At 28.2% G+C, this 14,246-nt stretch overlaps 4 protein-coding genes across 7 annotated transcripts; 2 read left to right on the top strand and 2 right to left on the bottom strand.

The window, feature by feature from the left end:
- Positions 1-470: 470 nt before the first annotated feature.
- LOC124957095 (NADH dehydrogenase [ubiquinone] 1 alpha subcomplex subunit 13) lies at positions 471-1,305 on the top strand. Its single transcript, XM_047513780.1, has 3 exons — positions 471-667; positions 746-896; positions 1,005-1,305. The coding sequence occupies exons 1-3, from the start codon at positions 568-570 to the stop codon at positions 1,210-1,212; spliced, it is 459 nt and encodes a 152-aa protein (XP_047369736.1). The 5' UTR covers positions 471-567; the 3' UTR covers positions 1,213-1,305.
- A 565-nt stretch (positions 1,306-1,870) lies between these two features.
- On the bottom strand, positions 1,871-9,059 carry LOC124957047 (protein brunelleschi). Of its 2 annotated transcripts, XM_047513666.1 has the most exons (14): positions 7,872-9,059; positions 7,515-7,788; positions 7,199-7,397; positions 6,907-7,118; positions 6,642-6,840; positions 6,139-6,553; positions 5,852-6,072; positions 5,418-5,778; positions 5,187-5,343; positions 4,925-5,102; positions 4,622-4,845; positions 4,287-4,463; positions 3,051-3,116; positions 1,871-2,951 (listed from the first exon to the last, which is right to left on the bottom strand). In XM_047513666.1, the coding sequence occupies exons 1-14, from the start codon at positions 8,807-8,809 to the stop codon at positions 2,868-2,870; spliced, it is 3,705 nt and encodes a 1,234-aa protein (XP_047369622.1). In that variant the 5' UTR covers positions 8,810-9,059; the 3' UTR covers positions 1,871-2,867. The 2 variants fall into 2 exon arrangements, with proteins under 2 accessions (XP_047369622.1, XP_047369632.1); XM_047513676.1 differs by lacking the exons at positions 1,871-2,951; positions 3,051-3,116 and having other exon boundaries at positions 4,071-4,463.
- Positions 9,060-9,233: 174 nt separating this feature from the next.
- On the bottom strand, positions 9,234-12,353 carry LOC124957059 (syntenin-1-like). Its single transcript, XM_047513704.1, has 8 exons — positions 12,154-12,353; positions 11,734-11,795; positions 11,423-11,623; positions 11,218-11,328; positions 10,857-11,092; positions 10,615-10,768; positions 10,309-10,418; positions 9,234-10,235 (listed from the first exon to the last, which is right to left on the bottom strand). The coding sequence occupies exons 2-8, from the start codon at positions 11,782-11,784 to the stop codon at positions 10,181-10,183; spliced, it is 918 nt and encodes a 305-aa protein (XP_047369660.1). The 5' UTR covers positions 11,785-11,795; positions 12,154-12,353; the 3' UTR covers positions 9,234-10,180.
- A 48-nt stretch (positions 12,354-12,401) lies between these two features.
- Positions 12,402-14,193, top strand: LOC124957064 (zinc finger CCHC-type and RNA-binding motif-containing protein 1-like). 3 transcript variants are annotated; one of them, XM_047513731.1, is made up of 5 exons: positions 12,411-12,974; positions 13,058-13,077; positions 13,174-13,285; positions 13,387-13,740; positions 13,828-14,189. In XM_047513731.1, exons 3-5 carry the CDS (start codon positions 13,184-13,186, stop codon positions 13,966-13,968), a joined length of 597 nt encoding a protein of 198 aa, XP_047369687.1. In that variant the 5' UTR covers positions 12,411-12,974; positions 13,058-13,077; positions 13,174-13,183; the 3' UTR covers positions 13,969-14,189. The 3 variants fall into 3 exon arrangements, with proteins under 3 accessions (XP_047369679.1, XP_047369671.1, XP_047369687.1); XM_047513723.1 differs by having other exon boundaries at positions 12,402-13,077; positions 13,174-13,268; positions 13,391-13,740; positions 13,828-14,193; XM_047513715.1 differs by having other exon boundaries at positions 12,410-13,077.
- The last annotated feature ends 53 nt before the right edge of the window (positions 14,194-14,246 follow it).

A 14,246-nucleotide genomic window follows, 5' to 3' on the forward strand; every position in this document is an offset into this window, starting at 1 on the left:
AATATATTTTTAAGAGCGATAAAAGTAATGATTAATGGAAAATTTTATATATATATACATTTAAATATATAGATATAAGAAAAATTTTTTTATGATACAGAATACGATCTAGCACAAGTATTTAATATATTGTAATAAATATAAACGATTAACGAAAAAAAAGGAAAATAAATTATTATCGAAAAGATAATATAAGAATATCTATGCGATTTCACGTCTATTGAATACTTTCTCCGATTTGAAAATGGCGCCACTTATGATCGTAGTGACTTTACATTTCTTTACTTCAAATTGTTAATTATTTTATCATAAATGAATTTCATAATAATTGTCATTTATTTTATATTAAATAACATGAAAAGTATAAGACGAATTTACTAATATTATTACATTTTTTATTAGATAGTGTTTGTAGGTCAAAGATAGTAACTAGATCGATATAGTGTTCATTTTTTCACTAAATCTAGTGACTTTGTAAGCAAAAAAAAATCGAAGGTTTCAGACGTTACGTCGTAGTTCAATTTTAATGGACTCGTGATTAAAGATAGGATATATCGAAAGAGAAATATGAGTACTGCTACGAAAGGCTTTACTCAAGACTTGCCTCCGAAAGAGGGTTATCGTCCTATTACAACAGAACGTGTACCTTTGCGTACTTTTCTTGGAGGTAATGCTTGGCCTTTTTTACAAGTGCAATCTTATAATATTCAATATTAGAAAAAAACTATAATTAAATATTTTTTAGGACGGGCTGCTTTAGGTTTATGTTTAGTTACTACTGTGGTGGGGCATTACCTATATTTCGTAGAATGGAAAAAAGTAAAGAAAGAAGTCATTGAAATGAGAAGTGCTCAATTTGCAATACAACCTATTTTACTAGCTGAAAGAGATCGAACGTAAGTTCATTAGTTTTAATTAAATTTTAAAGAATAAAATGTTTCGTTTAAATTGTTAAATGATTTTTTATTAATTGGAATAATAATTGTCAACATTAAAATATTCAGATTCTTGAAACAAATCAAGCGTAATATCGCAGAAGAAAAAGAGCTGATGAAGAATTATCCTGAATGGAAAGTGGGTACATATAAGGGAGAACCGATATATAAAACAGTACCGGAAGATGAATTTATTGAACCAGATCATATCGAATATTTTATACATTCACATCCACGTGATTTTGAAGCCCACAATTACTTGAAACTAATGTCATAAAAATAATCATTGATATATTTAATGAAAATAGTAATCTATTAAGATAGAGATTAAATAAATATATATGCAAAAACAACGCACATAACCATAAAAGGTTTCAAATTTATATGTACCTCTAACATGATTATTACAGTCTCATTGTTTTTTGTCTACGTTAAAGTAACAAACAACTAACATTGTTTTCTGAAGTATATATGCCTCATCATGGTAAATAATTAATTGATATAAAATACTTCAAAAATATAATACACAAATATAACTTCTATATGTACATAATTTTTTTATTTATCTAAAATTTATATATATATATATATATATATATATATATATATATATTGTTATAATTTTTTAATGAAATATAAATACTATCATGCCTTTTATAGAATCACGCACTTTAACTATCAAATATAGATTTTATTAATAATATAAATTATTTGAATAGAAAGAAATATATAAAATAAGATATACGATCAATAATTTTTAACGAGCTCCACGCAATTTAGATCGTATACAATAATTAAATAATAAAGGAACTTCATATCTCGATATTGACTTTTTGCTTGAATAGTATTTTCCAACGTTGACAATAGATGACGTCTAGTTATTCTCTTATTGGTCATTATGTTGCTTGTTATCTTAACGCCATCTAAGGAACATAGAACAAATTTTAAAGGTCATCTACATGTGTATATTATTCCTCGTACATTATTCTTTTCCTTGAAAGCGCGGGTTTTATTAAGTTTGACTTATTAGAAAAGTTAGCAATATTTGAACTTTCTCTTTAGTATTTAAATATAAATGTTGATCTCAAATTATAATCCATAAAGCTAATAAACATATAACGTAAGGATTGTATCAAGTTTAATTTAAAGGTTATAAAGAAGTATAAAGAGTGATGGATTTAGACAGTTATACATTATCTTGTACTGTGATAGTGGAATGGCTTGATAGATATGGATCTATTGTTAGAAAAATAAATCATAGATCCGCGTCTTTGCGTTTGATTCGAGACAATTTACGAGAAATGATTATAGAAATACGTGCAGATAAAGCAAATGTAACAACGAAGTTAACATTAAAAAAAATTTCTGTATTTAATAAATTTATGAATGAGGGTAAAGCATCTATCAAATTTCAAGAAGAAAACTGTACCCTTTTCTTATCTAATGCTCCCTCTGCTTCATTGATAAATTTCTTGAAAACAATATTTATTAAAATGACGGGGCAAGTCAAGAAATCGTCAGATAAATCGTTGAAAGAAAAATTGTTATCGAATATGCCATTAAGTGGTATTCAAGAAATTAGTCCAGCAACGAGTACAGAAATTAATAAAGCAAAGGAAAAAGCTGTTGCTATATCCCGTGCAACAGTTACTACTCCATCACCTAGTGCTATAAAGAAACGGAAACGTTCCAGTGATTATACATCTAAATTACCTACAGCCAAGAAATTATATGAGAATCCAACTGTAGGAGATATGACAGAAGAACAAAGTAAAATTTTAAGTGCTGTACTTAATGGAAAAAATGTATTCTTTACTGGTAGTGCAGGCACTGGCAAATCATTTTTATTAAAGAAGATAATAGCAGCATTACCACCGGATGTAACTATAGCTACAGCCAGCACAGGTGTTGCTGCTTGTCATATTGGAGGAGTTACTTTGCATCAATTTGCAGGAATTGGAATTGGAAGTGGAACTTTAGAGAGATCTTTACAACTAGCTTCCCGTTCTTCTTCAGCTGCAGTATGGAGAAAAACAAAACACTTAATCATCGATGAAATTTCTATGGTAGATGCAGAATTTTTTGATAAATTAGAAGCAGTTGCAAGGTACATACGTAAGACTGAAAGACCCTTTGGTGGTATACAACTGATTCTATGTGGAGATTTTTTCCAATTACCACCTGTATCCAAAAGAGATGAAAAAGTAAAATTCTGCTTTCAAAGTGAGGCATGGGAAAAATGTGTTCATTTTAATTTTGAATTAAAAATAGTACATAGACAAAAAGATCCAGAGTTTATAGAGATTTTAAATAATATTAGAATAGGAAGAGTTACAGAAACTATTTCTAATACTCTTAAGGCTACGGCAAAACAAAATATTGAAAGTAATGGAATTCTGGCAACTAGATTATGTTCTCATATAAATGAGGCTGATGAAATCAATAACTTTCAATTGAATGAATTAAAAGGAGATAGTAAAATTTACATAGCACAAGACTCTGATCAAATGATGAGCAGAACATTAGATCAACAATTGCCTGTATCTGGCAAATTAATTTTAAAAGTTGGTGCTCAAGTTATGTTATTGAAAAATATTAACATTTCAAATGGTTTAGTGAATGGAGCTAGAGGAATAGTTATTAAGTTTGTAGATGATTTACCAGTAATTCAACTTAGATCAGGGAATATTTATCAAACTAAAATGGAAAAATGGTCTATAAGAACTGTATCAGGTGTTACTGTACATAGAAAACAAATTCCATTAAAATTGGCATGGGCTTTTTCGATACATAAAAGTCAAGGTTTAACTTTGGATTGTGTAGAAATGTGTCTCTCTAGAGTTTTTGATGCTGGTCAATCTTATGTTGCGCTCTCAAGAGCACAAAGTTTGCAATCATTACGCATTTTAGATTTCAATAGTCAACAAGTATGGGCTAATACTACTGTACTTGAATTTTATAAGAAATTTAGAAGAAATTTATATGAAATGGAAGCGATTCCTATAGGGAAAAAAGCTAAAATTAGTAAGTAATTTTATAAGAATAAAATATTTTAATAAATAGACTAAACATTACTTAATAATTTGATAAATCTTATAAGATATGATATTTAGATATTAAAAAGATAAAATGAGCTAAATGAGAAATAAGAAGTATATTTTTTTAGTAAAAGAAATATTTTGAAAACAGTATTTTGACAGATCTCATAATCTTTTCTTTTATTAAAGAAAGTAAAAGTTTATGTTCAATTTTAAGCACTCGATCATGACAACAAGGCATAGATGTCCTTCAATATTTTATACAAATATTACAATGCAAGCAATAGCACAATAAAATTCAATAATCATCTACCGTTATTTCTATCGGTGGTATATAACGCCACGTATGTCCAGCATTTATGAGTTCTGAACATAGTGTTGGAGTATTTGGTGTTGTTTCTTTACTACTGCATTGGATATCTATTTTATACTGGCCAGCGGTAAAAAATACTACTCGACACTCATGATATGCTCTCCCATATTCCTGTAACTAATATAAATATTTTTTAATTAATTTTTTCATTGTATTATAAAAATGATAAATATATAAAAATGTTGATATTGGATAATATATATACACACACACACACATACACACATATATACATAGACACACATCAAAAGATGCATATCAAAATGTTTACTTACAGCTGGAAGCATCACTTTATTTGCACCAGCAATGGATAATCTTGTATCTAGTTGATAATTATTAACTCCATTGTGATGATCTTGATAAAAATTAATAGATAATATAAGATCACTGAGAGGGTGTTCTAATGCATTACATACATCTATTCCAATATTAACACATTCGCCCAATTTACATGTTAGCTCGTCTTGAGCTTTTACCATTGCATCATTTATAGTTACTTCTGTAAAACAATTTAATGCAAATGTATTTTTTTACACTTACACTATAAGTAAATTATATAAAGTAACAATTAAATATACCCCATTGTAAAGGACTCATTCTAACAAGATCCAGCATATCTTGAGTAAGAGTAATGCCAGAAAGAGTTGCTTTTCCAGTAGATTCGGTACCTAATAATTGCCAACGTAAATCTACTAACGAAGCAATGTGCTCGGCACACATTTTTTGAAGCTCTCCATTATCTCCTCCTCCGTTTAACTAAAAACAAAAGATTAATAAAATAAATAATAAATAAACAGATAATAAATAAATAAATAAATAAATAAATATAAGAAATAGTACTATGGATAATTTATTAAGTGGACATCTATCCACTGGGACTGGTATTCTACATGGTTCTTTGCCTTCCATATATATACACTTGCTTTGAGTATAATGTAGCTCCATTTCATGATTTGTCATATTTGTAACGTCCAATACAAGATAAAATTGTGATGACCTAGACATAATTTTTTATAACAAACTATTAGACTGAATGAAAAAAGTATATTTATGATCAATCATTTTACTTACGTTTCTGCTGGTAATACATCCCAATTTGTAATATGTATACTAGGTAACATTTCAACTGTTATAAAAACAGATGAAATTCTACAATAGCCTACTGCTAATCCAGAACCGCCAGAATATTTTATTTTTAATTGTCCTTCAATAATATTTGAATTATGCAATGGCACTGCAAGTTTAGACAATCGTGTACTCGCTAAAGAAGAATGACCAGAATGAGAACTCAAACCAGATCTAAAGGAAGAAGTCAGTTCAGATTGTCTTTTAGTATGATGAGATGGAGAACTTAATCTAGATGGTAATGAACTGTGTCCTGAATGTGACAATAAACTACTTGGTTGACTGAGATAACTACTGCTATTGATATCTGAAAAGTATATACATAAATAAATTAATAAATAGTTGTTCCTTCTTCTTATAACGTGTATAAAAAATATTACCATTTCTAGATACAGGTGCGATAAAGTCTGTGGCAGCATGCAGGTATAATGTAAGACTTGCACTAGTACAAGGTTGTAAGGGCAATTGTGTCATTAAATTTTCATCACTCCATTTAAATATTTTTCCTTCTGTAACTGCATCTAAAGTAGACTGTATTGACAATTCTATCATTTCAATAGGAACTTGGCCTACGTTTGTTATTGTTATAGTACATTCAGCACTGAAAAGAACCGAATAAGATTATACTTTTAGTTTAAAGAAATTTAGATATTTTCAAAAAACGAACCTTTCCCCTCCATATAATGATATACTAGCACTCGTAACGATATTTTCACCGGAGCTGAAACTCGCAGTTTGAGGTAAACTCGTGGCAACGTCTAATCTTGGTAAAGCTGGAATTACCTCAATAGTATACTGAGGATGTATCATTCCTTCCATATGCCTTAATCTACAATTGGACTTAACTCCTAATGTGTGTGTACTGAAACCAAGAATTTCTAAATCTCCAATTTCTTTAGGTCTACCAGCTAAAGTAACTGCGATAGGTCCAGATTCAGCTGGAAGCGTAATACTTTCTGGTATTGATTCAAACACAACACCATTAGTAAGAAGTCTCATATTAGATACATGCAATTCAAATGGTAATGGATTTATAAATTGCATTGACACTTCACAGATATCTCCTTCGACCCATAAGTAATCTATAATATAATAAGCTCCATGTAATTAATGATAGCTGGATCATATGTCCAACGGTATTTGTTCAATATAAGCTATGAATTACAGTACCCATTTTACTTTTGGACATAGTTTTACGTTCTAATGAACCAAAATTAATAGGTGTAAATAAAAATGGACCATGATCTTCTTTGACTCGTTCAATCTTTTGTGGCTGCAAATGTGGTTGTAAATTTTTCAAAGAAAAATATTTTGTTTTTGGGATATTTATTAAATTAGCTGGTGGTATGACTGTTCCAGAATCTAAGACCTATTAAAAATAAAAAATATAGTTTTATTATAGAATGTATTTATAGAATACATTTGTTAAACTTACAAGGGGAACAGGAGCACCTTCACATTGTTGAGATACAGTTTGAAGTTGTAAAGCAGTTTCTTTACGTTCAACAGAAGTTAAATGATTGTACATTGTTTGAAGTAAAAATGTCAAATGTCTTGTAGCTAATGCTGGATTACCCATACGATTTGCAGCAGCAACAAGTTCGTTTATAACATGTATTTGAATAACAGGCCAACCTCTATGTCCATCTACATAAAAAAAAATAATTATAATTAAAGAAAAATTTCCAAGAAATAAAAGAAATACATTAATTTACAGTATTTATTACCTGCAGGCATATCGATAGGATCTAAAGATAATTTGAAACCAGACGTAGCTTGTAACATTAAATTATAACATTGTTGCCAATCTGGACTAGGATTGTTTTGAGAAACATGACGTGTAGCAGCTAATCGTAAACAAAATGCCGCTTTTCTTACAAAACCAAAACTTGTATATAAATCTGATAATGTAGTAAAACGATCGATCTAAAATAAATATAGGAAAGTATATATATATATATTTATAGAAAAGTATATATATTCAGTAAAAAATTTATAATTAAATTTCAAATTTATAATTTGTAATAAAAAATCTATTAATACCTTTTCTTGTTCACTCAAAGTTAAATTGATAAGTATAACATTGTTTAAGTAAGATGTAGCTTGCAAGGTACAATTCTGTTCTATTGATATCCTTGTTGCTTTAAAGCTAGCTTCTGTTTCAATTATACCCGCATACTGATATTTACTATAATGAACAATGGCTTCACGATATTTTTTAGAAATTTCCTCAGGTAATAAAATATGTGGCATATTTGTTTTTACTACATCAATAGTTGGTGGTGATGGTAATACAGCAACAGCTTGAGAACCTCGTCTAAAAATATATAATTAATAATATATAAATATAATATATAAATATGAAATTCTATAAAAAATATAAATATAAATTATACATACCTTTGCTTACCTGGACTTCCTTCTTGAAGAGAAGAATTTCTTTGTAATGGAAGATTTCTACACATATTAGGATACAAAACTAAAACAGAAGCAGCACATAATCCTTCATAAGCTGCACCGAGCCATAACCAGTCATTAACAGCTTGTAATACATTAGCTGCTGAATTATAATGATACAACGCATCAGCTGGGAGCCCAGCTTGAAGGCACAAATCTCCCAAATGTTTTGTCATGCGTCCCACGCATCTTTTTCTATTATTTCTAGATTCAAGATCTAAGCCTATGAAGTCTTTTTTTTCAAATGGTGCTAAAAGAAGAGACACACGATCTACTTTCTCTCTAGATCGTTCTAATCTTTTGGATTCTAAAATCCAAAATAGTGAATGAAGACATTCCACAATATATGTTTCAAGATCAGAACAAGATTCATCTGTATAAAAAACAGCTTGTGTTTTAAAATTGGATGGAGTACTAAATGACTCTGGTGGATCACGAGGATTATTTGATTCTAATGGTCCAAATAGAATGGCTCGAGAATCATACAATGTGGCACTATATTTTACTTTTAAGGTTTCATGAAGTCTGCATAGTTCATTCAATTCTGTTTGATTATCGTACTTGCCAAATGTAATTAGGCCCAAAAGCCTTCTATGTGTTTGGAATTCTCCCCAGTCATTATTTTCCACAGGATGTTCTTTGACAAATCGAGCAAGTATTTCTCGTGTATTACCAGAGGAGTCTCTTACAGTAAATCTACTCCCTGCCTTGATAATACGTTCAAATAATCTAGAAACTGTTTTTTGTTTTATCTGGGTACCAATTGGTCTTAAAAGTAAAAGCAGTGCCGCGTGATCATGAGCGGTTTGCTCGTAATCAGGGTGAGACATCTTATTGTCGGGCACTGGACTCGACAAAATAACACTAATAGCCGAGCGCATTTATGTGTCACTCAGTATATAATGGTACTTATGTTAAGTACCTTAGGCAGATGTTGACATTGTTCTTTTTACGTAATTGAAATGAGTTCTTATGAAAAACTGTACTCCGAAATTAATATGCATCAGAATCATAATAATATTAGATACTTAATACAGTTTATTATATGGAACGTATGTGATTGTAAGACACAAGAATGACAAGTATCAATGCATCTTGTTACTGCCATTTTGAAAATAAGAAATGCGCACGCGCAATTATCATGTAATCAGCTGAGCTGAATAAAAAAAAATAGCATTCGATTTATTCTATTTATATCTTCTTATCTTCTTTCGGTTCTTTTATTAACACATGTTAATAACTTTCATTATTAGTTAAAATGAAATTCAAATCAGTTATAAAGCAGGTTAGAATTGAATAATGAAGTGATTGATCATTTAATTTATTATTACTTTTTGCTATAACATTTACAATGTTTACATATTTTTATTTTTATATACGTAACTAAACTGTGAAATTTTTAAAGACCTATTATAAAATGTGGCACAGAAGAGAATAACAATATGCTTATATACCGTATATACGACATTTTTCTATATAAAGTATAGATTCTATATTTAACAAATTTATGTATAATAGAAATAACACCATACTAACATTGGCAATAAAGAAGGGTATTGTAAAAAAATATGTATATCATCATGTAGACATCATTGGTTATTTAAGTTCTCTCACGCAACAGTAACATAATAACATGAGCATATTTCTATATGTAGCTCATATGTAACTATATTAAGCACTAAGCCAATTCAAATTGCTATTTTTATTACATATTTGACTTTCTTTTCTATGAATGTTAATAAAAATAACAATCTTCTAGTGAAAAATATTATTAATAAACATAAATGAATGCAGCATTATATACCATCTACATTTTAAAATATAAATGTATATAGCGATTTTCATTGCTATTGCATTTTTCATGTTTTAAACATTATATAAACAATAAATACGTATAAAATAATCAAATTATTCAACAATTACACACATTAAATGAAAGTGCTATTATCACATAAAATAAAAATATTGAAATCAAACATTTTTATATGCACTATTAATATCTTACCTTCTTGTTTTCTTTTATATCTTAAAATCATTCAACATATACATATATTAATGAGAATTAATATATTATATGTGCTGCATCAGTATTGTATAATAAGAAAATTTTGTGCAGTAGTGAAATATCTATAGAATACTTATCATATATGTTATGACAATAACATATTAAGATTATCTTGATATATGTAGCTTCTCATAAAATATAGAATGTAACCAAAGAGTAGATTTTTTAATTTGAAGGTTGTAGTTCTTCATACACCTGGTACAGAATGATCCATTAATGATTTTAATAAACTGCTTGACATTCTGTAATAAAAATTATAAATTTTAATATTTTCAATGATTTTGTTGAATGTGACAACAAACTGAAATTACATACTTTTTAACCATATGATCATAAATATATGATGGAATTACAGTAACTGTAATAAGATTTCCACCATTTTCTATTTCTGTTGTAATTTGTTTGTCCTTCAACCCAACCACATTCTAAAACATGATATTGTTAAATTTTATATATATATATATATATATATATATATATATATATATATATTCTTTTTTTTTCAACAATAATTATATATATATTTTATCAACAATTTTTAACATCGTAAAATTATTTTCATTAATCGTAATATAAACAATAGATTCATTAGAGAAAATTATAAACAGAAAGTTACTATACTTTGCCGTTAATCTCTAATATTTGATGATCAATTAATAATCCATTTCGTGCAGCTGAAGAATCTTTTACCAATGCAATTATTTTTCCATTTTTAAATTGAAATCCAATGCAGCCAGAACTATCCTTGTGCATAGTTACAGCACGTTCAAATGGCCTAATGATAAATAGATTAAAAATAAATTTATTAATATAATACATTCGAAAATTTGAAACATAATATATAATAGTAAATTGTAACCAACCTATCACGCACAACAACTCTAATACCATTAACATCAGCATTACGAAATAGTTTGTGCACTTGGTCCATTGTATAACCAGCTATACATTCATCATTAATACTTAAAATTTGATCACCAAAACGCAACCCTGCAAGTGCAGCTGGAGATTCTTGACTCACAAGACATACAAAGATACCATTATTTACTGAATGTACTCTTAGGCCCACTTTTCCATCTTTATCTTTGCATAATATTAACTGAAACAAGCTTATAGTTATTATAACAGTATTAATAGAAACCATTTTTATTACATTAATGTAAATGATTTCAAAAGATGAATCAGACAGAAGAAAATTTTTAAGCAAACCAAGCTATATATTACCTCTCTAATTCCATTTGTAACATGTGCTCGTTGCAGACCCAAAGATTCTCCAGAAAGTGGTGCTACCATACCAGTTAATACTCTGGATGTTTCTGCAAGTGTTCCTGTCCTCTAAAATTAAAAACAAAAATTATAAAAGATGAAAATTATAAATTATATAGGCATATATTACAAATTATATATGTAAATATATATTACGACTTACATTTGTTGGGGTAAAAACAGTATATTCAAGTAAATTGTTCGGAATCATCTGATTATTTAACTCCAAACCCATATAATCTCCTAAAGAAGGATATATAGGGCCAGATGGAGAAGGATCATAAGCAGGAGCAGAAGGTGCCACAGGTTCAGGTAAAATAGAAGGTGATGGAGCAAAATATTGGGATTCCGCTTGCATTTGAGCCTATAAGAATAGAGATTCTATAATAGTATTAAGAAACATAATATTGACTTATATAGTATATTAATTATTAGTAAAGTCAAATCCCTAAGAATTAAATATCTTTCACTTACTTTCATCATATGATCCACCTTCATATCTTCCAGAGTTGGATAGAAAGACATTTTGTATGATTCTGGAATTGTACAATTTCATAAAATAATTAGAAATTGCAGATTACACAAAGATTACTAAAACCATATTGTAAGACAATATGTTTGTTATATCTACAACAATATTTCTGAATAAAATGGTAATAGCGTAAGATTTTATTTAAATTGCTGATAATATAATTTCTAGTTCTATTTTTCCCTAACTTATTTTTTTATGGAATAAAACAGAAAAAACACTTTATTATATTTAGTCACGGGATATCCCCATCACAAGAAGTCATATAATGATCAAACGATAATAATTCAAGTATTAATTTGATTAGATTTTATCAACAATTTTTAACATCGTAAAAATATTTAATTTGGAAAAAGTGTACTTACTTGATTGGCACTTGTAAACCAAAGATAAACGTTGATATATGTAAAACTTGTAAAGAAGTGTAAACTGTCAAAAAACTACTGAACTACAGTGCGTTATTAGTGCGTCCGATGCGTACGTACTCAGTGAAGCATATAGTCTTTGTATTGACTCACACTCAACTCACACTGTTTCAGAATTTGTGATAACACTTGAATCATATCCAGTGTTGTCAAATTTAAACTTTATCTAATACGTCAGCATCATTAGGTATAACAGATGCATTGATATAGACCACAATTGCATTCATTATTCGATATATAATAAATTTTTAGTATATAATTGATTTTTTCACGCTTTCGGTTCATTACATACAATACAGTGTTCACTGAATGTGCAATTTCTTGGAACACCCTAAAAAAGGTTTATTTTTATATTAAAAGAACTGTTAGAAGAATCTGTTCAATTGTTTCTTCCGGAAATGGTATAAGATTTAAAAATATTATAGATTTAAATAGAATTAATAAAATTGTTAACGAAGCCATTTATATAATTATGAGAAAAAAATAAGGAAAAGATGCAATAAACCGTGAATTCAATAATGGCGCTAGTCGCATGTAGAGACATCTAGATTGGGATTCTATAAATATGAATTTTGCTACTCTATGCAACTTTTTGTTTATTATTTTATTACTATTTCTTTCGATATATTAACGAATAATATAACCTTAAAGTATGAGCATTGATAATCTGTTTATTTACATTTTTATATAAAATCTAGACATAAGAACTTTTAATATAAATTGTTGAAGCAAAGAATGCAGTATTAAAATTATGAGCGGAGGTATAGTGCCTAGTAAATCTACTGTATATATATCAAATTTACCATTTTCATTAACAAATAATGATATACATCAACTTTTACAGAGTTACGGAAAGATAGTGAAGTAAGTCTTCAATATAGTTAGATTTTATGTTTAATATTTATCTATATATTAATATATAACAATTTAATAAAACATAACCTTTTAACGTTCTTGCAGAGTAACTATAATGAAAGATAAAATCACACGACGTAGTCGTGGGGTTGCATTTGTATTATTTCTAAAACCAGAAGATGCTTCTTCGTGTGCAAAAGGTCTTAATAATACACAAGTAAATTTTCATCAATTGTATAATATTTATAATTAAATAATATGTAACTATAGTGTTTCAAGTATATATTAATGTATATTTGGTAATGATTTTATTATTAGATAGGTGGACGTACTATAAGAAGTTCTATAGCAGTTGACAATGGACGTAGCACAGAATTTATACGTCGTAGGGACTATCCAGATAAATCCCAATGTTATGAATGTGGAGAGGAAGGGCATTTATCGTATGCTTGTAGTCATAATATGTTGGGACCAAGGGAACCACCACAGAAAAAAGTTAGAATAAGAAAAAAGTCTAAAACCTCTGTTACTCATGATACTAGTTATTTTGATAGTGACAGTGATGAAGGCTTAAGGAGGTCAAAAAAATCAAAGAATATTGATAATGATGATACTGACGATAATTGTTCAGAAATCGAAATGGAAACATTAAGTGCAGCTATTAAACAGGAGGTATAATACTGTCTAAAATGTTTCTTTTAATTTTGTATAATATATTAACTTTTTAATATTCCTAAGTATATTTTTTGTACGGTATAGCAACATCTTAGAGAGCTAGAACAATATAAGCATAAGGTGGCAACAGGTCAATATGATGAGGAGCATACTGAATCGGTTGTAAGGCGGAAACGATATAAAGAGAATTCGTATTTCAGCGATGAAGAGGATATCAGTGAATGAAAATGTAAGAGATTGTATTTGATATTATTATGTAATTATAGAAATCATAAGTTTTATTTATAGAAATCTAATTAAAAATTAGTCCTGTAAATAATAGTAAGAAATTTCACTTGAAACCAAAGTAAGGAATGATTGCAGTGAATTTACCAATCATATGTAAAACATTTGGTATATGATAGAATTATATATGTATATATATATATATATATATATATATATATATATATATATATATATATATATATACATATAGTGTATATATATATATATATATATAT

Source organism: Vespa velutina, chromosome 1 (genome assembly GCF_912470025.1).
Source record: "Vespa velutina chromosome 1, iVesVel2.1, whole genome shotgun sequence".
NCBI lineage: Eukaryota > Metazoa > Arthropoda > Insecta > Hymenoptera > Vespidae > Vespa > Vespa velutina.

Bases quoted from the DNA above. Each gene is read 5' to 3' on its own strand.
- LOC124957095 (XM_047513780.1), top strand. From the start codon at position 568: ATGAGTACTGCTACGAAAGGCTTTACTCAAGACTTGCCTCCGAAAGAG. The intron at 668-745 runs GTAATGCTTGGC...AATATTTTTTAG, and splicing joins TTTGCGTACTTTTCTTGGAG to GACGGGCTGCTTTAGGTTTA. The intron at 897-1,004 runs GTAAGTTCATTA...TAAAATATTCAG, and splicing joins CTAGCTGAAAGAGATCGAAC to ATTCTTGAAACAAATCAAGC.
- LOC124957047 (XM_047513666.1), bottom strand. From the start codon at position 8,809: ATGCGCTCGGCTATTAGTGTTATTTTGTCGAGTCCAGTGCCCGACAAT. The intron at 6,841-6,906 runs GTAAGTTTAACA...TATTTTTAATAG, and splicing joins AAGGTGCTCCTGTTCCCCTT to GTCTTAGATTCTGGAACAGT. The intron at 5,103-5,186 runs GTACTATTTCTT...TTTTGTTTTTAG, and splicing joins CACTTAATAAATTATCCATA to TTAAACGGAGGAGGAGATAA.
- LOC124957059 (XM_047513704.1), bottom strand. From the start codon at position 11,784: ATGTCTTTCTATCCAACTCTGGAAGATATGAAGGTGGATCATATGATG. The intron at 11,093-11,217 runs GTAATATATAGC...AGCTTGTTTCAG, and splicing joins TTACAAATGGAATTAGAGAG to TTAATATTATGCAAAGATAA. The intron at 10,236-10,308 runs GTATGTAATTTC...TTTTTATTACAG, and splicing joins TATGATCATATGGTTAAAAA to AATGTCAAGCAGTTTATTAA.
- LOC124957064 (XM_047513715.1), top strand. From the start codon at position 12,965: ATGAGCGGAGGTATAGTGCCTAGTAAATCTACTGTATATATATCAAAT. The intron at 13,286-13,386 runs GTAAATTTTCAT...TTTTATTATTAG, and splicing joins AAGGTCTTAATAATACACAA to ATAGGTGGACGTACTATAAG. The intron at 13,741-13,827 runs GTATAATACTGT...TGTACGGTATAG, and splicing joins GTGCAGCTATTAAACAGGAG to CAACATCTTAGAGAGCTAGA.